This window comes from Squalius cephalus (genome assembly GCF_949319135.1).
Source record: "Squalius cephalus genome assembly, chromosome: 11".
Taxonomy (NCBI): Eukaryota; Metazoa; Chordata; class Actinopteri; order Cypriniformes; family Leuciscidae; genus Squalius; species Squalius cephalus.
In genome coordinates, this window is record NC_137132.1 from 15,083,541 (window position 1) to 15,107,779 (window position 24,239).

Sequence of the window (24,239 nt, forward strand, 5' to 3'; positions counted from 1 at the left end):
TATCTTACGTTATGGCCCCGTAGAAGCAGTTTTTGTAAAAATAGACTAACGGTTACGTCATTACCACGCGACTCTGTCGCACAGTAGAGAAATTACCGTATAGACAGGAGGAGAAGCTTGCGGGTAATCAGGGGGACGTGGAGGCAAAATGACAAAATAATTAATCAGAATACTTAGCAAAAGTTGCTCCTGCTCCTAGCTCATGGACACCTCCTACTCCATAGGCGTAATTCTATGGGGGGACAGGGGGACACGTCCCCCCCAATATTCAAAGAAGGACAATTTGTCCCCCCCAATATTTGATCATACTGTATGATTATGCGGGCGATATCGATGTGATTGCAAATACGTCTTTCTTTCGAGCTCCGAAAATATAAAATCCCGGCCGGTCCATTTCCCAAATTCATTCGACTGGCCTTACACTATACATTAACAAAACCTATTTCTCCTGAAATCCATGTCATGTTTTCCCTATACCTTTAGTAGCTCGTGCACCGTCAGTGAGTTAGGAAAAACCAAACAGAAGAAGAGTTAGGAGCGCGAAATCTGACAGACATTTGGCCATACCTGTCAACACTCCCGTTTTTCCCGGGTTTCTCCCGTTTTTTAGCCCCATCTCCCGGACCCCTCCCGGTTTGTTATTTCTCCCGGGAAACTCCCATAATTTGCATGGCCCAAACTGAGTAAAGCCTCTGTTTAGGCTATTAAGGAAATATAATTTTGGCAAAAGAAGAACTTTTATTTTAAATAAATGTTCATTTTAAATCAGCCTATGTCAGTGTGATATGTTACCATATTATCATGCTTAACACTAAGAATTTGAATAATTGTAATGTGATGATCAGATGCAGATATCTAAATCAGAGAATGTCATAGGTTCGGGCGGTTTGCGGGTGGATTATTTATTTTTAACAGTGGATTCGGGTGACTCAAAGTGCACCAGATTAATGAACTTACCTTTAAAATGTACAAAATTTTCTTCCGGGGGAGCATGCCCCCGGACCCCCCTAGAAGTACCAAGTACACTTAACAGCATGACTGTTGTATGCTGGTAAGTGTTCGGACTCTGACTTTTATTTTATTTTGATTAAAAAAATGTGTGCATGCGCCAACACAAAAAGTCCCACAGCTGTCCCCCCCAATGTGTGATTGACAATTTCGTCCTTGTCCTACTCACACTCTCTGTCTCTGCAAGTTTCGGAAGGGAATGATTCAGATTTCTCTTGGCACGGCTACAAGAAGACAGACAGGTTGCTCACGTCACATCTACGTCGTCAAGCTCAGTTTGAGTCTGCGCAGTACGGTCAGCCATCAGGAAGTTGGTGCTTCAAATTGACTTCACTTTTCTCTGTTGAAACCAATGGGGGTCGCTGTGTCCATTTCTTTTACTGTCTATGGGTCGAACGTCAACGGTCGCCATATTGTGCACGGAGTGAATTGGCGTGTGTGATTCACATCACACACTCCGCCCCTGGCGACCAGTGGACCATGTCTCTACAACGTTTTCCATGGGATAAACTAGCGACGTCTTTTGAGGACGTGCCCACAACGTTTCTGGAACATTAGTCAAGATTATAAAAAATGGAACTTTACCACGACGTCCTCACAATGTTGTCATAAAGTAATGTCACGCTGACCAAATGACGACTAACTAACGACGTCGTCACAACGTACTGTGTTAGCTGGGTTCGCCCTGCTGGGTTCATTTTTTTTTTTTCGTTTTCTTTTTCTTGATTTGTTATTTTCAGTTCTAACTCATCTGTCGTGGTGCTCTCGTCAGGAAGAGTAGAAATTGTTGGATAAAGTCGTTATTTTTATTATTTTTTTGGTGCACAAAAAGTATTCTCATCACTTCATAACATTAAAGTTGAACCATAGTCACATGGACTACTTTAATGTCTTTCCTTCCTTTCTGGGCCTTCAAAGTGTTAATTAAATCGCTGTCAATGGAGCCCCTCCTGAGCCATCGGATTTCATCAAAAGTGAGTGAGTAAATTCCTGGGGTGTAAGTCCCTAGGTGGCGTAGTTGACACAAAACAATTATATTCTTTTGAATTATTCCTTTAGATTAAATTGACTCTTTCTTGTCGGCAACTGTTTGGTCACATATGTTATTGTGAGTTCTTCTGGTTTTTAAAAATAATAGTCTGTCTTTTCCTGAGTACCTGGCTGTGATGGGATGAGTGAAGTTTCTGACCTCTCAATGACTTTAGGTAAGGTGATTTGTTATTGATATCTGTTCATATTTTGGTTGTTTGCTGTTCAGTTAAAAATGAAGGGCAAAGTAAATATTCTACAGCATGAGGACCTACAATGGACCTAAATAGCCCTCTTACAGTGTGTGAAGACAAGATAAAGCAGAGTTGAGATAAAAAAAAAATCTAATTCACAAGATATCATCATAAAATATCTTGTCTGATTCTAAAATGTTGCCATAGCATGTAGCTACCACACATTCAACAATTCAATCAGCTCACTATAACTTGTTTTCATCACTTTTATTAATCATATGAATTGTGAATTGTATAGTCATGTTCTCAAGAGACGTGGCCAAAATCTGATTTTTGGGGGGTTGTTCTAATTTGGGATGATATTGGAAATAATTTTGCACAGGATAAAGAATAAACATTATAATATTAAGCATTAGAGTGTTCAAACATCTTTATCCGAGCTGAACTATGAGGTGATGCACTTCAGCAGCTTCATTCACAGTGAAAGGAGTACTCTGCCTCTGACTGATCACCTGAAGGAAAAGAAAGATGTTCACATTCATACAACAATGGAAACCTGTAAATCTGAATAAACAATGTGCATCGCATGATCAAAACATTCAACGCTGGCTTATTAAATCTTACTTTTTTGGTAGTAATCGTACACTTTGACCACAGCCGGCTTGAGATTCTTCACTGGAAGAATCTGTTTCATTTGTATCTGGTAATTCATTGGAATATTTTGTGGGATCTGCAGGAGGAAACAAACACATTAGTTATGGACATTATGGATAAAAGGTTAATGGATTGACCTAATAATTTAAAATAATATGAATGTTTCTGTTTTCTCACCTCCTTCAAATACACAATGACATGATCATCTTTAGAATCGACCCGTTCCACAAGTGGTACGTATGATCCGGAAGAACTTCCAAGCTGTGGGGAAAAGTGCTGGTTAATTTCTAAATAGTGAACTCTAGAAACTTTACACATTCTGTGAAGAACCACTCAAACACACCATTGATGTATCAGCTGTGAATCCAGATAAGAGTTTAATATCCACAATGACCATGTTAGTCCTTTCCTGTAGACCATCGTATCTGGAAAAGAGCAAATGAAAATGTTTGGTTCTTAAATGCCTCAGATAAATGTATAAATAAGCAAGAAAAAAAGCCAGTATAATTTACAAGACATGCAGAGTTTTCATCACTCATAATGTGTCAATAATAAAAAAAATTTTTCTTGTTTCTCAAGTTAGTGTTGCAGTTTTAAATACTGAGATATGCCATTTCAGTTTATATTGCGTTTGTGTTTATGCTATTCAGTAAAGATATATTTGTTAGTAAATCTTAAGTCATAATCAAGTTCAAGTCTTTTGACTTGGAACTGAATACAGATTTTCTTACTTGACTGTGAAGTTCAAAATGAAATTTTGTCCCAATGTTTTGCAATCTCCCTCAATCTTAGCGTCAATGCTCAATGTTTTAGCTTCAGTAGGAGTGGGAATGTTGTAGAACTGAGCCATCTGAGAGAGTCAACACAAACAAACAAAAATAAATTAATAAACCATTTCACAGCAGAATAACCACAATGCCAAGAGAGAAAGAGAGAGTGAGTAAATGAAGCTGAACGCACTACAGACCTGCACAGACACACAGGTTGAGCCCTTCACTTCAATGCTGTATTCGGCTGGGACGGTCTGCAGCTGCTTCTCCTGGTACAGTAACTTGTTGTCCTGATTGACATCAAAGTGGTGAGTGTCTCCTGCTGACTGTACAGTCACTGTGCTGGAGCCGTCAGAGCTGAACACTTTGGTGGCGTACAAAGACAGAGCCTGAAGAGCCACCACTGTGTCCTGGGAAATAAATGTATTCAGTCATGTCACTTTTACTCATTCACACCGCTAATAATGTGTTTGATTGGAGTAGTTTGAGCAACCTGTGTGGAGGAGAATCCTCCATAGGCATTCTGCTGCTTCACAAGCCAGCTGACAATCCTGTTAGCATAGCCCAGATCAGCTGTAGTGACTGAATCTGCAGAGAGAACAGCTAGCAGCACATATGAGCTGATCTCCACTGCCAGAGAATCAGAGTCCTCAGCAGATGCAGACTGAGACCAGTGGAGATGAGACCCTTGAGGACAAAAGACACACGCGTAACTCAATGAGCATGACAAAAAACAATAGTACAGTCATAAAAGACAACAGAAATCATCAGAAACAAACCTCTTACCATCTGAAATAGCAACATCCAACAGTTTCTTGAAAAGCTGCTGTCGAGTGTCCGTGTCATTAGCCAGACTGAAAGTGTAGGTGAGCAGAGCAGTGGTGTAAATGTTTTTGACATCCTCAATGACGGACCTCAAGCATGACAATCCTTTACTGACGACAGGATCCTGTGACAAAAACAGAAACAGACACTGTGAGTGTCATTTTTCTATGAGTTTATACTGTGTTTCCTGAAGATGAACTTACTGTGACTGGAGTTTCCAGTTCAAGCAATGATGCAGTAATGTAGGCAGTCATGGTCACATTATCATTCACTCCACCCTGGAATATATGAGAAATGAAGGATAAATAAAGCAACACACTCAAACTATTAAAGGAAAGTTTATCTAGACAAACTTTGATGTTGGCTTGAGAATATCTAAATGTTTTAAAAAAGCTTAAACATTTACAGGTCTAAGATTCCAGGTTTTCTAGATAGTTACCAGAGCATTTCTAGGTGGCTGCTATTGTGCTCTAGATAGAAAGAGAGATAGAGAGATATAGAGAGACAGAAGTTGACCGACCTTCATTCTGTTGTTGAACAAGCTTCCCTGTTGGATAAAACAGCCGTCTGAATCCCGTCTACTTATTAACCAATTCTTTGCACTCTGAATAATTTCTGGATCAATAAATATGTATTTCTGTGCTCTGCCAAAAGACCTCAGGACAAAGGCAGTCAACCTGGTGGTGTGGAAGATACAATTTAAAAAAATTCATCAGGTTTTTCAATGAATTCCATTCATCATAAATATCAAAACAAATAATTTGAACTGAGAGATACATTTTTGAATGTGTTTTTTTGTACCATCCTTTTGGGTTTATTATTGTAGATTACCTTAATATTATTTCTGTTTAACAAAAGTAATAGTGAAAATATATTTACCATGTATTTCCAGCACCATGACCAAATGTGCTGTATGATCCATCAAAATGCTTGTAGTTCATTTGTCTCTGGTATCCTGTTTAGTGTAATAATGGTTAACACTTCAACAGTTTGATTCAATGTGTCTGATTATTCAACTTTACTGAATGACATTCAGGTGTGTTGAAAAATGTATAATTTGGCAGTATTTTCTCAGTATTTCCTTGACATGATTTATGTCTCTCACCGCTCTTCAGGAAGCCTGTGGCTCTCTCTCGGATGGCTGAGGTGAGCTGCTCTGTGTTCTCCAGATACTGCAGAATGTAAATATTGGGAGAAAGAACTGCCATGTTTTGCTCTCCACAGCCGTACGGCATCCGTAATAATCCGTGAAGATTCCTCAGTGCACGACCCAATATGTCTCCTATAAACCATACACAAATAAAACTCACTACATTTTATAAGTCCAAACCCAATCTCCTCAATACTGCTTGTATTTGTAAATGTTACCAATGACTGAAACAGAGGATCTGGCTGATCCCTCTATCACATCTTTAGGGAGAGTCAGAGCCACTTCCTCTGAGAGATTGTCACCTACTGTATGAAACAGACAGACAGAAGTGCATATTAGAGATCAGCAGAGTGATGTTATAAAATGAACATTCTAATACCATCTGTGAAGTCCAAATTATTGCGATTCAAGCACTTTGGAAAAGGGGAGAAAATAGAGAAAAAATTTTTTTTTATGTTCCATAAAAGTTGTCATAAAAGGCTGACAAATTTCAGCTTTCTCAATTTAAATGTCAGAGAAATATAAGAATAGTTTGGTTACTGTATATTTTAGCTCCCTCTATTGGTCCTCAGATATTGTGTGTCCTCAAAATGTCCTCTATGCAATGTGTACTAATTTTCATTAAGTTAGAGTTTGTGTTTATAAGATTAAAAGCCAATTAGTCTTTTATATGGCAAACAAATTGACAGCCAAAATTCTTTGAGCAACTTTTTCTCAGTTGAAAAAGCTTCACTGCTTGATCCCCCAAAAAATAAACAAAAGCAAAAGGGTTCTAACATTACTGTTGCTTATACACCAAAATATATGAAATATTTGCAGACTAACCCTTTGGACACAATAACCAGCTTTGAGTCTCTGTCTTTTCAGTTCCTTCTGCCTGCAGCATAAAATAAACACATCAACACATCATTTTGAAATAAGTAGCATTATGATAAAGGGTAAATAACATCTAAGAGACATTTGACGTGCACTGACCTGTACAAGCAGACTTCGTGTGACCGTATCAATGCGTCCTCTCTCTGGGACGCTCACAATCTCATTGTCACACACAGTCTGGGACACCTCTGCCTCTGCACTGACTGTAATATTCAAGACTCCTAAAACACAAGACATATACGTGAAGATAGAACAAACACAAACACTGAGAAACAATGATTCAGATTGGAAAACTCACCAAGAACAGAAGGAGTGAGGATCCATTTAAAGGTTTTTCTTCCATTAGCACATAGACAGGATGAATACTGATCATCAGAGGAGGCTTTGAGAGTGTAGTCTGAGGACGGAGCTGGAGTCACTTTAACCTGTCAATCAACCACACATGATTAGAGGCATATTTGATATGATTTGATTAGACTGAGTCTGAAATCTCACCATGATGCACTTGGACAGATAGCTGAAGACAGTGGCCTTCAGCTCAAAGATCTCCCCACGGATGATGGAGTAAGGCAGAGAGAGCTCCAGGAAGAAGGGCTGGAAAACTGTCAGCTGAGCAGGAGGAGCGAGACCCAGACCTTCAGAGGACAGACAGAAGACCTCCGTCTCCCAAGAGGTGATGGTGTCAGGAACCGTGACAGGAACCTGAGTTGATCCAGAGTCCCTGTGGAGGAATTACAACAATAGGCATATTTGATTCTGACCCTGCCATTCTTCCTGTATTAAATAACAATATTCAGCATACAGATGATAAAATAACTGGATTCAAAATCTGCAAAGCAAGCAAGGTATTTTCTGTTTTCTGCAAGGTGAGAGGGGAGATGATGTTTTAAAGATAAGTAATAAGATAAATATGATGTTAAATGTACTGATTACACTTCACATACCCCACTTCAGCAAGTTCCCAGATCCACGTTTCTGGAAAGAAGGTCCGAATCGTCACTGCTGGAGAATGTCTGTCATTTGCACCAAAAGCACTCCCTGCCATCCCTCTCCTTGGAGCATTTTGATACATCACTGGAAAAAAAGTGATATTTTGTATTTGATAGTTTTAAGTGATATGTATGTGAAAAGCAAAATAACCAAGTCTCTATAGAGTCATAAGTGAACAGATCATCATTTTCATACACATTATTTTATTTTAGTTTTTATTTAATTTTTTTATTTATTTACACAGATTTATTTTAGTGTTGTCAGAGTTCCCTTTTGAAAGGGAACTCGCGCTGCATCCCCTAGGGGTCGCTATGGGGAATGCCTCCGGCATGACAGGTGTCTGAAGCATGAGTCTAAACACGACAATGAACTTGACTTTTGCATGTGGCCACCTATGACGTCACCAAAGATGAGACCATGAGTATAAAAGGGCACCTGTGAAATACGTCATCCTCTTTCTTGTCTTCAGGAGACCGTCTGTTTGAGTGTGTGTCTAAACAGAAAGCCAAAACTATGGCTTGCACTAGCACCATGAGTTTCAAGAAGTGTGTTCCTCAATATCAGCTTTTCCTGACACCTGATGACACACGTGTAACTGTATGTGTTCTGTGCATGGGCGAGGAGCATGCAAGCTCAATCCTTGAGGGAACTGTTTGCGTGCATTGCCAATGCTTTCCCATGAGGAAGCTTCGCTCTCGTTTGTCCCTTTTCTCGAAGGAATTGGGACAGGACCTGCAGCAACTGAGGAGAGTAGGAGACTGAGATTGTGGGGCTCACAGATGGACGAGCAATTTATGAGTTGTCAATGAGTTTGAGGAAGGTATGAATATCTCTCATTTGTCGACGGCAGACGAAAGCAAGCTCCTGGAGGATGATGTGTTATCCCTCACATCATCTGATCCGGCAGTGAGCGCACTCCTCGCCTCAAGCCAAGATGAGCAGGATGAGGGTGTTGAGATCGAGGATGTCTCTGAGCACTCTAAGCCCACCTGCCCCGCATATGACGAGCTGCTGGATGTTATGTCTCACGCCACGGAGAGATTTGATCTGCCGTGGAAGCGCGAGAAGCGCGAGCTCCCTCACAGCCGCCTCGATGAACGCTTCCTGTTGGGACATAACCGTCCAGCTCGTATGAGTCTTCCCTTTCTCCCAGATCTTCACAATGAGGAGCGGAGATTTTGGGGAAAGCCATTTTCTGCTCGCATCCATCGTTCACAGGCAAACTATGTTGAAGTGGAAGGGATGCAGGAATATGGTTATGCGTCGATGCCTCCATTTGGAGAGATGCTGGCCAGCTATCTCTTGGTAGGAGAGGCATCCACATTGAAGGCGCTGTTTCTGCCATGTTACATCACGGCTGAATGGCAGAGTATATGCAGCAGCGGGTCAGGCTGGGGCAGCTTTGCACACGATGGCCGTGCTGCTCCGGTCTATGATCACGTTGCTGGTGTGCACCATAGGGATGAGGGCTACTTTGAGTCCTTTGACGTAGCTCAGCCAATAGGGCTCTCATTTCTTCAGCATGGCAGTGAGGGTATACCGTTCCCATAGCGACCCCGCACAAGCCAAAGGGGTAATCTTTCAGAAAAAAACTGAAGCTTCCCCGGGGGGCGTCATTGATTAGCAGACCATCACCTGCTGTTAGCATTCCATTTATTTATTTATTTATTTATATTTTTAAAACAGGAAAAGATTAAGGACAATCTGGCCTGGCTCAGTATAAAACTGATTTTCAGCAGGTTCCTGCTCTGCAGAACATAAAAACCACATACACAACAAAGCTCACACACTAGACAGCTAGAGACAACAACAGACACACAAACCAAGATATTGGGCAACAGGAGGGGCTATAGAGCCGTCTCAATGGTCACAGATATACCTGTCCATTAAATGGCGAGCAAATGTTATTTTATATAGTCTTCTTGATGTGATAGTTCTGATGTGCTGTGGGATCTCATTCCAGGTTTTAGTGAGCACATGAAAAAAAGATCTCTGTCCATAACTGTTTCTAAAAGCCGGTAAAGGCAAAAGTCCATTTGTAAAAGATCTCGTAGTGCGCTCAGACCTTGAGCTAAGTTTCGGAACCAATTCGGTTAGAGCAGTTACAGTGTGTCCATTTAAGATTTGATAAAACAAGTTTATCCCATGGCTTATTTTATAGTTCTGAAATGTCAAGGCATTACACAAAGATAGTGCAGTACAGTGGTGAGTCCAGCCTGGAAGCCTGACATGGATCTTATGAGCTCTATTATAAAGTCTTATTACTGGTTCAATAATCTCATTTGTTGTTAGTGACCAAACAGGTAAACAATACGACAAAGTGGACAGAATGATGGCATGAAGATAGGTTTTTGAAACAGAAAGCAACAAATATGGTCTAATTTTGCTATAAACATATAACTTTTGGTTTAACTTTCTGGTTAGGGTTTGAACATGTTCTTGATAAGTAAGATGTGAGTCAAGATAGACTCCCAAATACTTATATGCTGATACAATTGAAAGCATTTGATTAGAAAAAGTGATAGGATTGGATATGGATAGCTGTCTCCTAGATGAACAAAAATACATGCATTGTGTTTTCTTGACATTAAGTGTTAAATGATTATCTTGCAGCCAGTTATGTAAATGCTGCAGATCTGTGTTAAGTTTGTAATTGATTGTGTCGATATTAGAACCAGAAAGAAAAATAACAGTGTCATCAGCATATAGCAAAGAACTAGAAAAATTCAAAACACAAGGAAGATCATTAATATACATAAGGAAAAGTAAAGGACCCAAAATGCTGCCCTGTGGAACTCCCATAGAACACACTCGTGGCTGTGATGTTACTGTGCCGATTCTTACAGTCAGAGATCTGTCACTTAAATATGATATAAACATATCTATTGCGGAAGATGACAAATGAAAAGAAAGAAGTTTGTTTAACAGAATTTGATGATTGACTGTAGGGGTGTAACGGTACGTGTATTCGTACCGAACCGTTTCGGTACAGGGCTTTCGGTTCGGTGCACGTGTGTACCGAATGACTGAATGCAATATTTTGTGTGCGGAACATAGGTACATTTTCGTGTTTCCACACGAACATATTAAGTGGCGGAAGTCTCCGCGTTCAGCGCAAATCCCGCCCTGCAGCTGATTCTAATGTTTTTTCCTATTAGACATTCTCTGGTTTTACCCGTGTTTTACCCGTCGTCACTGTAACAATGAAATAGACTGCATGGCGAAAAAAAGCTTTTCCGCTTCGTGTGCGCCGCCGCACTCTCCGTTCCGTGGCTTGCGCGCGCGCGCGAGTGTGTGTGTGTGTGTGTGTGTGTGTGTGTGTCGGCCCGCTGCGCTCTCTGCTCAATGTTCGAGTCCGTGTTTGCGCTGCGCGTTCTGCTCTGTCGTTAACGGCCCAAACACTCCAATCATGTACCGATCACGCACTGGAAAAGCAAAGTCCGCTCAAATAAGGTGAAATTTCTCAGTAGTAACTTAGATTTCTGTTTGCTGAGCTGGTATAGTCATGCTGGCAACAATGGTAAAATGACCTGCTCTGATCACATGCTCTGGTAATAATAGCTTTGTACTATAGCTTTGGACTATATTTTATTTTGATAATTATTAAAAAAGTGAAGAAAAAAAAATCTTAAATTGATTATGTTGATTGATTATTGAAAAATAATAATACATTAATATATTTGTTTAATATTATTTTAATATAGGGCTATTTTCTGTTCCTGCACTGTAATCATAGTTATTTATTTATATTTTTCATTATATTTTATTATGTGATATTGGTTTGAGACCGAGAGTATTTTATTTAGTGGAGAACTTTGCAGCAGTATTTTATTTCTTATTCTTTTTTTATTTTATATCTATTTTATTATATTTTATTAAAAAGTGTTTAAAAAAAGTGTAAACAAATTGTTAAAAAAAGTTTATAGTAATAAACAACCTGCAGTTTAATGTTTGCATTTCTTTCCCTTACTGTACCGAAAATAAACCGAACCGTGACTTTAAAACCGAGGTACGTACCGAACCGTGATTTTTGTGTACCGTTACACCCCTAATTGACTGTATCAAAAACTTTCTGAAAATCTATGTATATAACTCCAGTAATCTGACCCTTGTTTAGAGACGCATGTATTTGCTCAGTGAGAAGCAGCAAAGCCGACATAGTTGACCGCAAGGGTCGAAAGCCATGCTGGCAATCACTGAGCAGGTTATTATTTTCAAGGTGGTTAATTAGTTGATTATATAATATTTTTTCAAGCAACTTGGAAATGGTTGGGAGAATTGCAATTGGACGGTAGTTGGAAATATTAGTTGGATCATCAGACTTAAACATCGGGGTGATCTGGGCCGTTTTCCACAAGGCAGGAAATACTGATTGTCTAATACACAGATTAACTAAATGATGAAAGAGTGGTATAAGAGTACTGGCATGAGTTTTAAGAAAAGTCATGTTTAAATTATTTGTATCACAAGCATGAGAAGCATTCAGAGAACACAAAATATTAGTTATATCATTTTGTACAATTTCAGAAAAAGAGAATTGCTGAGATAATGCTGGTACTGATGTGAGAAACAGAGGAATAGTAAATTTAGAGGATAATTCTTGTACAGATGCAATAAAATACTCATTAAAAGAATTAGCAATTTTATCATGATCAGTAAGAAGAGAACCATTTATGGATATTTGTAAACTATTATTATTTTTAATTTTATTTTCACCAGTTATAGATTTCAATGCTCGCCATAATGTTCTTGGGTTGGAAACTGTTCGACTAATTTGATTTTCATAATAAGACTGTTTTGCTTTGTATAATTCAAATTTACACTTATTTCTAAACTGTGTGAAAATAAGCTTAGCTTCAGGTGTTTTTAATAATCTGTAGGTTTTCAAGGAAGAGGCCTTCTTTTTTAGGAGCTGTAAAATATCAGAAGTTACCCAAGGTACTGTATTTTGTCTAATATGTATTTTACAGGTAGTTGTATATTTTTGACGTATTGTCTCCACTCTCCTATGGAAATTTGACAGAACATGATCAGGATTTTGCAGAAACATCTCGTTACTCCAATCAGTATCAGCAAATTCAGCATTAAACTGAGACAATTTTGAATTCGGGACTTTTTTAATGTAATTATTTTTATGACATTTTGGCTGTTTAAAACATTTCCTAATGACATATATGAGTGAATGATCTGAAACTGCTGTGTTTATCACTCCTGATATGCCATACTTGGAGGGTTGATTAGTGAAAATAAGGTCCAAAATAGAATTTCGTGTTTTACCAAATCTGGTGGGATCTTTAATTAATTGATGAAGACCATATTTTATGGCAGTTGTTTTCAGAAGTTTAGATGAATTATCAATCCAATTTAAATTTATGTCACCAAGAATAACAAGCTCATTAGTTTTAACCGATTTTATTAAGTCCGAGAACTGCAATAAATATGCAGTTGGACTGACATTTGGAGGCTTGTATGTGACAATAATAGTAACTGAAAGTTGATTTGTAAAATGAATAACCAACCAACCAATGCGATATAATAAATAGTTTTCAATCGTAAGAAATGAATCAGATATAACAGGAGTCAGCCATGATTCAGATATTGCCATAACATGAGCCTTTGTTTGAGTAAGCATGATTTTAAATTCATCCAGTTTGGGAACAAGGCTTCTCATATTTAGATGGCAAACTTTGAAACCTCTGATTCTACCAAGTTGGCATAAAGTAACTGGATTTTTCTTTAGACACAATGGTCTTTTTTGTGCTCTAACAGGTTTAGAATTAAAGCCTGGGATAACAGGAGGAGAATTAAGTAGCAACTGAGGTGTAACAAGAGGAGAATTAAATAGCAACTGAGGTGTAATCGATGTGCCTACAGGTTGTTGAAAGCACTGCGGTTGAGATAAATCCATGCGTGGGACACCTGCATGTAAACCCATGCCCAGAGTGTTATTTAAAACATGAGTATAAAATCCCAGGAAATATAGAAAAGCGGACATAAAGGCATTTTTGCCCGGACCAGGGTTAAGCTCAATATTTCCGATAAATAAAAGAACAGAGAGTAAGAGTCTTAATGAGGACTTTTGGCGCTTATCTACAGTAGCGTCTCTCGTACCCATAGGTTTAAACAAAGTCATTTACCCACTGGTGGAAGATGATAGCGTGGGTCGAAATGGTTGTCCGTTCGAACTGGGGAATGATGTTAAGACGAGAGGTAAAACTTGTATGATCCTCCGGTCGCATATACAAGGTAGAGTACTGCAAACTTGGTACATGAAGCCGGCTAGACGAAAACCAGGCCTGCTCTCCACACACGGCTCCTCCGTGCTGGGCACTGGGCGCATACCACAACCCGCCTCTCCGGGTGGGTGAGAAGGTCGCGTCCGTCTCTCCGCCGCGTCCACGTCTCGAGGCCGGACATCCCCACTCATGAGTGAGCATTGACTCCCATTCATTTTGGCATCACTTTGACAGCGAATAACTTTACATCTGAGGCGTTTAAAGACTCCATTTGTCCATTATTTATTTCTAAAGAAACACGAAAATGTATAAAAGGCTCCATTACCTTGTATCTTACGTTATGGCCCCGTAGAAGCAGTTTTTGTAAAAATAGGCTAACGATTGCGTCATAACCACGCGACTCTCTGTCACACAGTAAAGAACTTATCGGATGGACAGGAGGAGAAGCTCGCGGGCAATCTGGGGGACGTGGAGGCAAAATGACAAAATAATTAATCAGAATACTTAGCAAAAGTTGCTCCTGCTCCTAGCTCATGGACACCTCCTACTCACACTCCCTGTCTCTGTAAGTTTCGGAAGGGAATGATTAAGATTTCTCTTGGCACAGCTACTAGAAGACAGACAGGTTGCTCACGTTGACGTCAAGCTCAGTTTGAGTCTGCGCAGTATGCTCAGCCATCAGGAAGTGAGTGCTTCTAATTGACTTCACTTTTCTCCATTGAATCCAATGGGGTCGCTGTGTTCATTTCTTTTACTGTCTATGCACGCAAGTTCCCTTTCGAAAGGCACCGTCTCAAGTTACGCATATAACCATGGTTCCCTGAGAATAGGGAATGAGACGCTGCGTCCCCTTGCCATGCTTCCAGTATTCCTGTACACATCTCCTTTAGACAAGAAATGGATGACGTATTTCACAGGTGATCTTTTATACTCACAGTTGCACCAGTGGTGACGTCATAGGCAGCGCATGCTTTTATCACAACTCGCCTGGATTACTGTAATGCTTTATATGTAGGTATTAATCAGGCCTCCCTCTCCAGACTACAAATGGTTAAAAATGGTACCGCTCGACTCCTGACCAGAACTTATAAACGAGATCACATTACGCCTGTTCTTGACTCCCTTCATTGGCTACCGGTTTGCTTTAGAATACATTTTAAAGGGCACCTATTATGCAAAATTCACTTTTACATGGTGTTTGAACATAAATGTGTGTTGGCAGTGTGTGAGCAAAACCACCCTAGAATGATAAAAATCCACCCAGTGGTTTTTTTACAATCTCAATAAATCATAAGCACTGTCTCAGAATGAGCTGTTCTCAGATTCGGCGCAATGTGACGTAGAATTGAGCAGGCCCCTCCCACGACTGTTGAGTGACACTTCAGTTTGAGCCTAGACCCGCCCTGAGTGAGCTGGACACAGAGTCCGCCATTGTTCGATGCTTGAGCAGCTGTCGACAAGAATGTCTCCTAAGCGATTGAGGTGTGTTGTTGATGGATGTAAGAATGAACATAGCAGTCTTCATTTACTCCCGTTGTTACTCAAGGATGGATCTGTACTGTTTGTGATCAAGCTTACAGTCTCCGGAGCAACAGGCCTAACGTGACTGGACACGGAAGAAATGAAAGTGCGAGCGCGCTCTTTATGACAGCTCTTCGAGTCATTTTACGGATGGTTTACCAGTTTATTTAGCACCCACTGAAAAGGTGTGTATATTTGTTTACTGTTAGTTGTAACGAGTGTTTTGTGTACTTCGCTGTGTATGTTGTTGATAATGAAAGGGAGAGAGAGAGAGTGAGAGTTTATGGATAAGACTTTAATGCGCACTTCTTATACTATGTTTATTCAGCTCTTACAGAGATTCTCTGGAGTAAAACTAACGCTCATCTTTTGTGTGATGTACAATAAACTTCACTGAACTCGTCAGTATATTCTGGTCATCATTCGGACGGGTTTTGCTACAGCAGGCTTGTATTAGTGGATAAAAGCAGATGACAAATAAGTTATAACCATAATTAAACTAAACTATACCTGTTCTATGTCCATACAGCATATATTCTTTGGTTCTAATTTGGACTCTGTGCATGCTCTTTGAGACAGTGACCACAGACCTGCATTATAGGACTGACAGACAAGAACGGTTTGACCTAAAAATATCAAAATTGAAACTACTGTGGAAACAAAGACACCTACATCTTAGATGCCCTTGAGGTAAGCTAAAACATACCAAAATTTAATTTCAAACTGAACTATCCCTTTAATAGGTAGGCTACTTTTCATTGCCATTTAAGTGTGAACATAAACATACAAGCTTGATAAAAAATGCTCTTTTAGAAGAAAATTTCAGATGGTACTTAGAGGCTTTTGCCTCTAAAGTCGTCATATATATAAAATGATATTATTTAGATTTTGTTTATTTAAAGAGGCTATATGCAACTTTTCCCCCAAAATAAACATAACAATAGCCTTTTTATTTGACCATTTATGACTCAAACATCTCCTGATGAGCATACTGACACCTTGTCAGCTCACAGTGGGTGCACCTATAAGCCTGTATCCTATTTTTCCTATTTTTTGTCGGGTCGGATTTTTCACGCGCTGTCTGCGGATGTGACGTCAAGCGCGTTCATGTGTGTTCATGTTCATGTCTCAAACAATGTATTTGACTGTTCTTACCTCTGTAAACATAATGTTGACTTCTTTGCAGCGGATGACTTGTGAAGTGTGCACGTACGAGCGCGAGCAGAAAGGAAGAGCAGTTCCGTTTTTTGGCCACAGGTGTCAGTTGCGAGTTTAAATTTCAGAAAATCGCATGTAGCCTCTTTAAATGACTATTATTATCAGCTATCTTTGCAACAAAAACAGAAGAGAGACGTAAGCATTATTTCTGCCATCTGTATAGCTCGAAAATCATTGCCTGTCCTCTGGTTTGTATAATAGTAACTTATACAACTACATTTGGATTATTAGACAATGTCGAAATAAAGTGAATCTGCAGAGTTGCATTCAAAGGCATGTATTGACAGAGAAGAGTTAAAAACTCTTCACATGCTAGCGCTCATGAGTCATGACTGCTACTGAACATCTGAACACACACACACACACACACACACACACACAAAAAAAGTACATCGACGGATCTTCTTCTGACTGTTCTCCAAAATATAATCAAATGTATATTTCTGCAAGCATGTTTAAACTGGTTAACTGTCTACGGCAGGTAAAGGCATTCGTTTTCAAGTCGAGTTCGCACGCCACTGCGCAACAATACACACAATACCGCGGGATGGTGGGTGTTCATAAACTGTGAACAATGGTAGCTTTATTTAATGTAAATTAATGTATATGTCCAAAAAACAGGTAATGTCATACTTTCTAGTATCGTGGCGTAATAATCTGTTTGGTTGTAAAATGTATTACCTGAGTGAAATGAAATCGAATATATCGTCCTGACTCCTGTGGAATCATTCATTCACAGACAGCTTACGAAGATGTTCAACTAATAAAGATCTTCATCGCTGGCAAAAATATGATGCATTTGAAGATTTGCTCTCACTTGACTGTACTGTAGGTCCACTGCCACTTCATCTAACGCTCTTGATGTGCTTAAGTTAAATCTTCCTGTTACGACTCCGAGTCCAGTGTGAATTGAAATCGCTTCAGATGATTCAGTGCGTGCAGGGAACTTTACAGAATCAGGAACTGAATCATTCAAACTGATTCGCGAACCGACTTAGACAGATCTGCCAACTTGTTTGATGAAGTCTTTGAACAGAATCGACTCAAAAGAGTGATTCATTTGTGAATTGAGCATCGCTCAAGTCCAGAAAAAAAGATACAGCGCGCTTGGAATAAACAACGCATTTAACAACACATATTGCATTAAAATAAAGTAACGAGAGGAACGTCGCCCAATGTAACGAAGTAAAAGTACAGTTTTTTCATTAGAAATGTACTCGAGTTAAAGTAAAAAGTACCCACATTCAAATCTACTCTTAAAAGTAAAATTTTTCTAAAAAAGTACTCAAGTAAATGTACTACCCACCTCTGTTACCTATACCACGGTATCGGTGATACATCAAGCCTCTGTATGACAGACACTGAGGGACTCGCACAACCAAATTTGTTGCCATCTTCAATCCCACTCTCTGTCAAAAACCACAATAAGAGTCATGAAAATACAAATTACTTTTAATTGTCAGTATAATCAAGTATAATTACTTGCACATATACAGTATATACTCTCCCATTCGTTATCTAATAAACTGCCACACATATAATCCACCTGTTACCTTTAAGGATTCATAGACGTTGTCTGTCGGCACAGCTCGACGGGGTCTCACATGCAGACACTCCCGCTCATCTTCAACAGTATAAGGATAAGCTGACCCCGACTGCACTGGCAGCAAGTTGAAGACCTGTGACGGGACCAAGTTCACACAAGAAAACTTTAATTCTATTTTGGCGAGAAAAGAATGAAGATTAATGTTAAATCTCCTTATATTTGGATGTCAGCTCAAACACTGATGGATCATAGCAGTAATATCTAATGTATGTTATCACTAGATTCACACTGTAGATTCCCACTATGAAGACGCAGTTAATCAATACTAAATCTTAAAGCATCTACACCTTGTCAGCATCCAGACGTTTTCCTGACTTCAGGATCAGGACGCTCTGATCTACAGCACTGAGGCCACACAGTGAACCAGGCTGAGCTGAGAGCTGGAGAGTGTTTATCTCACCAGGAACCGCTTTAGCAGGAGAAAACTGCAGAGACACCTGTGAAATACAGTGAATAGGATTTATTTTAGTAATACAGTAATACAGTAAAGAGGCTCTTTTCTAAAGCTACAAAGCATAGCCTACCTTGTTTTTGAAACACTTTTCAATGTTGAAATTTTTGCTACTCGCAACAACATTTTCACTGGGCAGAACACAGTATGCCAGAATCTGCAGTACAGGAGCCAGATCTGAACCAACAGACAGTTTGAACGACATTGTGCCACTTGCTCCATTAGAAGACTTCACTTCAATCTTCTCATATCCATGATGAACGATCACTCCTCTGGACAAGACCTGAAACAGACAGATGACACTCTAATAACAAACTGACTAGTGCAGCCAAATAATACTGTTAAACAAAAACATCTCTGTAATAATATAAATACTGCACATGTTCTCACCATATAGACAATGTCCGTTTTGAAGTCTTCAACAGTCTCTCCAATAAAATAATACTTGATGGTGGCTGTAAACTCAGAGTCACACTTTAATGGTTGCTCAGTATTCTCTATAATCAATTCACTTAGTGTTGGGGTGTATGGAGTGGCAGGCTGGAAGAGCTGGACTGGTTGTATACCCACAGAGATGTAAGGCTTGTTGTGGCTATAATAACGGGGCTCTTGAGAGACACTTGCCTGATAACAAAGAATCAGAAATAACTCATGCAACTGAACTCTTCAGGGAACACAAAAGAAAACTAAAAAAACAACAAAAAAACCTCTCTTACAATCAGATTAATATCACTTTTAGGATGACTGGATGTATTAAAAGAGAAGCTGGCCAGTCCATCGCTGTCTGTAGTGAGATTTAGAAGCAGTTTTGGGGACCAAGTGTTACCCTCCATAAGATAAACCTCTTTGTTTTGAATTGGTGCACCTTTGAAATTTGAGAGTTTGATCTGTTGAAAATAAGATTTTGAAGGCATAAATAAATTAATAATTATGTACATATCAATGGTGTTAAACTTAGACAAACTGATTTTAGACTTACTTTTCCTTCTATAATTGACCCATGTTCATATGTTTTGGGCAGCTCGGTAAATGTGGCTTTACCAATTTCATAAGTGAGAGTTACAGATTCAGATTTTGTCATGGTGATCTCTGTAAACAGTAAAAACACCAGAATAATTATTCTTTAAAATAAAATTAAAGTAAAATATAAAAAATGAGAAATTCAAGAATGTAGGTAACAGGATCTGACCAAATCCAGCAGCTCACCTGTTCCTTCTTCTGTAACCATTGCCTCAACACGAAGAGAATTCTCCAGCCTATCCTTTAGTGTGGCGTTGAAAAAGACTGATATTTCTAAGGTATGGATGGCACAGCCTGTCTTTTTTATCTAATTATAAGGAATTAACAAAAAAGACAGCATGTTGACTGTAGAGTAGTTTAATTGGATTAGAGGAGGTAAGATAATGTGCCATTACTTGTACTGTGTTTCAACTCACATACCTCAATGGTTTCCTCTAAACACACTGGAGTGGTGTAAAGGCTCTGGTAGGACAAATTATTACGGCACACTTTTACCCATGATTTACCAGGTACAGGCTGTCCATAAGTGTATCTGTGAAAAAGGTACAAGCAAATTATCTAGAACCCAGGGTTGAGTTCAGCAACTAATATATTACGATGGGGATTACAGTAAATAACTGACCCCAAAGTAAAAAATATAAAAAAAGAAAGAATACAATTAACAATTAAAAATCAAATTAACTTAAATTGTGACAAGAACGGAAGAATGCTCTCTTAATATATATATATATATATATATATATATATATATATATATATATATATATTTAAATGCTTTATTCATTTAAAAATGAATATTTAATCACATGCTTTATTTATCACATGCTATACTGCTCTCTTAATACTGGAAATATAAACCACTCACTTTCCGCAAACCTCAATTATCAGTTCCTCTTCTTCAACACTCACTTTATTTGGGCTTTTTACAGTAACTTCAAACTTAGGCAAAACTAGAAGTCAGAAGACAGAAATTATAGTTATTAGTCATCAAATTACATATTAATATACAAACATGTTATTGAAATTCTTCCCATGCAACATTGCAAATCATTTGTTTTAATGACTTACCATATTTCTTCACCTCAAAAACATGTGAGATCATCCTGTCACCAATAAAAGCCTTCAGTTTGTACATGCCTTGACGGGCCTCTGGGTTTAATTCATAAGAACGCTGCAAAATCCACCTTGTTGAAGAAACATTTGTCCATTGGCCAATCCGGTTACGTTGACTGTCCTGTTTAATACCAGAGACAGGGCAGATATTTAGTTACAGTCAGCTACACATATCCTGACTATCAATGGAGAAATGTATAATTAGCCTACTGAAAATACAATAATTGCAAAAATAGCCTAACAGAATTTCTGTAGTGTTAATAAGATTTAAAACTTGTGCAAGTTATGACTGCACAGAAGGTTTTGTGTTCTTACCTCAAGAACCACTGTACTATACTGTAAAAGAGCAAATAGTAGTAAAAGATTAAAAGCCAAAAATGTGTTTATTTATTAAACGTGTATTCAACAATGCAAGAGAAAACAATGGCAATAAAGATGCAAGATAAACACATCAGACCTGCTGATCAAGGGGTGCAAAGCTTGTATCCATGGTAACAACTCTGAAGTGCACTGTAAAATAGAAATATGCATTTAAAAAAAAACTCCACTTTTGACGTCTTCAGCTCTTATGTAAGGGACAAAGCTTACAGTCAGTATTTCACTCCTGTAAATGACCAAACTGTGTGTGAACGTAACCGTATTAAGGATCAAATGCAGGGCTGACAACTGTATTCTGCTGCTGTGTGAACGTGTTTTTTGAGCCAAATTCAACTGTCATAGTAGCCTGTTTTAGCCATAATTATCTCTATTAACAGCTATTATCTCATGTAACGATCTATAGCAGGAGTGTCAAACTCCTGGAGAGCCACAGAGTTTAGTCCCAACCCTGCTTCACCACACATACCTGTCTGTAGATTTCAGAAAAACCTTTCTGGACTTTCTTAGCTGGATCCTGATCCGGACATTTAAGGTTAAAGCTAAACTCTGCAGTGGTTCATCAAGAACACCCCTGATCTATAGTATCTCTAGATTTCATTCAAAATAAAGTCATATAGATACTGTAATTACAGTATTTAGGCTAAATATATGTTTGAATCTGAGGGGATTGTTCAAACACACACTAGATGACCATTCTTGTGTTTCCAAAGCTGTTAGATTTCAAAGCTACTCATTCTTATCTTCTTTCCTTATATTTTCTTATGCTCCTCTTTTCTGTTTACAAGTTTGTAAATCCATTGAACTGTTTACTTGCTCTTTTACCATCTGTCGGTTTGTGCAACATTTGTAATTTTTGATCATCAGCTCATTGTATGATCATAGCGAGCTTTACTTAATGTATATAAGCTGTGATCAGGATTTAGATGTCAGTGACACCAGCATTATTTACTGAGCCTTTGAGACATTCAAAGCTCACCTGTCTGTCCTGGAATATAGATAGGTTTATCAGTCTGGATAAAGGTCAGAGGATGGTAAGGCTTGAACATGACTTTTCTCTCTTCAGTCATCTTGAAAGTTTCTCCCTGTAGTTCGACCTTCATTTTCTGCACTGATTCTGCTTCGACCAGAGGAGCCTGATGAGAAATAATATACTGTATTTACAACCTGCCATGACAAAAAATAGATGTGTTATGGTGAAATAGATTTGATAATAATCATCATGTGTATGTTTTGATGGCAGACCTTGAAGTTAAAGCAGCGGTGAAACTCTTCCTCAGCTTTCTCCTGCAGCAGTAAAGTGCTCTGGTTACCATGAACCAGATGAATGTTCAGGACAAGGCTTTCATTGGGCTTGAGAAGACTTGCACACAGTTTGGCCTCAGATCCAGACCCGATCACTGCAGGAAACGTCACCATGAAAGATCTGTCCAGAGAAAAGGATCATACAATATTGCCTGAGTAGTTCGATACAATAAATAAAATGGGGCTGAAAAATTTTAAATGGAACTGAAAATCAATACAGAGTGGTTAGATACAATAAGAAACACAAAAAATTAAACTGGTGAAAATAAATCAAATTAATTTGCTATTGATCAATTTTTGAGAAGTGAGAATACAAGAGTAAACTGTGAAGTCTGGTGAATTAATTTTATGTTTATTTAGGACAATATTGCTCTTGAAAATACACTATTTTGCCATTAATTATGAATGATCTTATAGGCTACATGCCTTAAGTTGTCTTTCAAACAGCAAACCTAGCAACACAGTTAAATCAATAAAGAATTCATCATCAAGTCTTATCGTACACAACGGCATATTCACAATTATCGCGATATAAGTTTCCTCGATCAAACGAAGAGCTAGAAAAATGTTCAATATAATGTTGATGCACCAAAAGCGGAAAGAAACATCACTAACGTTACTCATTTGAACCAATATATACCGCGCAAAATAATCCGTTTTTAATCGGATTGACGGCTCAATCGAACTGAAAAGCCTTTATGTAAACACCTTAATCGGTTGAGCTCGATCCAAATGAAATTTCGATCGGATTGAAAGGGGTGGGTCAGTACCTTCGGATAATTTTCTTTTATTTATTTTTTTTCTTTCTTCTTCTTTTTTTTTTTTTTTTTTTTTTGACTTCTAAATGGTAAAATGAAAGAAGTAAATTTGACAAAAATGCTCATTTATCACATATGAACACAAATAAACAAATCTTGCGTCGTTTTTTCATATTTTTATCTTTGTTTTCATCACACTTTGTTCTAATCCGCCAAATGGAAAAACAATAAAACCAAAATGAATAAACAACTTGAATATTCGATCTCTACATGGGTGGGAATAAAACGCCCCTTTCCGCTGATTGGTCAGCCAGAGATCAAGCCGTGCTGTCATCAGTTCAGCTCCGTGTAACACAATAATCATCTGATACAGTTGTTTGGATTATTACAGAGTTTATTGCAACTATGTCTTCATTTAATCCCTTTTTCTTCAAACAGCCAGGCTAATAAATGGCTCGACACAAACCGTACCTGGACAGAGCATAGACAGAGCATTATGGAAGTAAAATAATGCCAAATGTTTTTGAAAGAAAAAAGCCTGTTGAATTGCACTACTAAAAAATAGGCATTGCATTAACCATGCTTGCATTTTAATGTATTGTATTTTTAGGGCTTGCATTTTTATGGGCTGAAATTCAACATGGTTGAATATTTAAGCTGTGAATATTTCAATTCAAAACATTTCAAACACATTTTCATTATTAAAAACTTCAATAATCCATATTCACCTTTCATATTTCACTTCCAAAATAGTCAAACTGTTTAAAAATACAACCTATAATATTCAACAGGCAATTTTCGGTCCATTTTACTTTGCAAATTCGCTTCCACAAATTCGACAGTAAATTCAACATTGACATCCAGGAACTGCAGGAAAAGCAGTAGATTACCGAGCATACTATCCATCTGCTGTTAGTCGATCTCACTAGCAGGGGGTACAAGCGCGTGTTGTTGACGAATACAGTACAGTACAAACAGTCGGACGAACAGCGGCACAGTGCTCATTCAGTAAATGCACAGCTAAACAGATGTGTTTTGAGTCTGGATTTGAAAGTGACTACAGTAGGAGCACATCTGATCTCTTCTGGAAGCTGGTTCCAGCTGCGGCTGGCATAATAGCTAAAAGCGGACTCGCCATGC

At 38.5% G+C, this 24,239-nt stretch overlaps 1 protein-coding gene across 1 annotated transcript in view; it reads right to left on the reverse strand.

The window, feature by feature from the left end:
- The window catches only part of LOC307166552 (alpha-2-macroglobulin-like), a 69,111-nt gene that overhangs the window by 42,481 nt on the left and 2,391 nt on the right, over nt 1-24,239 (reverse strand). The window contains exons 2-34 of the mRNA XM_079884988.1: nt 22,282-22,462; nt 22,016-22,172; nt 21,119-21,171; nt 20,977-20,997; nt 20,617-20,782; nt 20,414-20,498; nt 19,969-20,080; nt 19,735-19,855; nt 19,508-19,617; nt 19,245-19,415; nt 18,919-19,152; nt 18,602-18,811; nt 18,365-18,514; nt 18,025-18,150; nt 17,778-17,880; nt 7,451-7,580; nt 7,002-7,227; nt 6,805-6,931; nt 6,606-6,727; nt 6,456-6,507; nt 5,849-5,935; nt 5,586-5,762; nt 5,360-5,435; nt 5,001-5,157; nt 4,684-4,758; nt 4,442-4,604; nt 4,149-4,342; nt 3,853-4,065; nt 3,617-3,735; nt 3,229-3,310; nt 3,063-3,146; nt 2,856-2,961; nt 1,746-2,743 (exon numbers count right to left, since the gene is read on the reverse strand). Of these exons, the coding sequence (XP_079741114.1) occupies nt 2,703-2,743; nt 2,856-2,961; nt 3,063-3,146; nt 3,229-3,310; nt 3,617-3,735; nt 3,853-4,065; nt 4,149-4,342; nt 4,442-4,604; nt 4,684-4,758; nt 5,001-5,157; nt 5,360-5,435; nt 5,586-5,762; nt 5,849-5,935; nt 6,456-6,507; nt 6,606-6,727; nt 6,805-6,931; nt 7,002-7,227; nt 7,451-7,580; nt 17,778-17,880; nt 18,025-18,150; nt 18,365-18,514; nt 18,602-18,811; nt 18,919-19,152; nt 19,245-19,415; nt 19,508-19,617; nt 19,735-19,855; nt 19,969-20,080; nt 20,414-20,498; nt 20,617-20,782; nt 20,977-20,997; nt 21,119-21,171; nt 22,016-22,172; nt 22,282-22,462 (4,231 nt within the window). The 3' untranslated portion in view covers nt 1,746-2,702. Of the gene's footprint in view, nt 2,744-2,855; nt 2,962-3,062; nt 3,147-3,228; nt 3,311-3,616; nt 3,736-3,852; nt 4,066-4,148; nt 4,343-4,441; nt 4,605-4,683; nt 4,759-5,000; nt 5,158-5,359; nt 5,436-5,585; nt 5,763-5,848; nt 5,936-6,455; nt 6,508-6,605; nt 6,728-6,804; nt 6,932-7,001; nt 7,228-7,450; nt 7,581-17,777; nt 17,881-18,024; nt 18,151-18,364; nt 18,515-18,601; nt 18,812-18,918; nt 19,153-19,244; nt 19,416-19,507; nt 19,618-19,734; nt 19,856-19,968; nt 20,081-20,413; nt 20,499-20,616; nt 20,783-20,976; nt 20,998-21,118; nt 21,172-22,015; nt 22,173-22,281; nt 22,463-24,239 lie in introns of the transcript that reaches the window.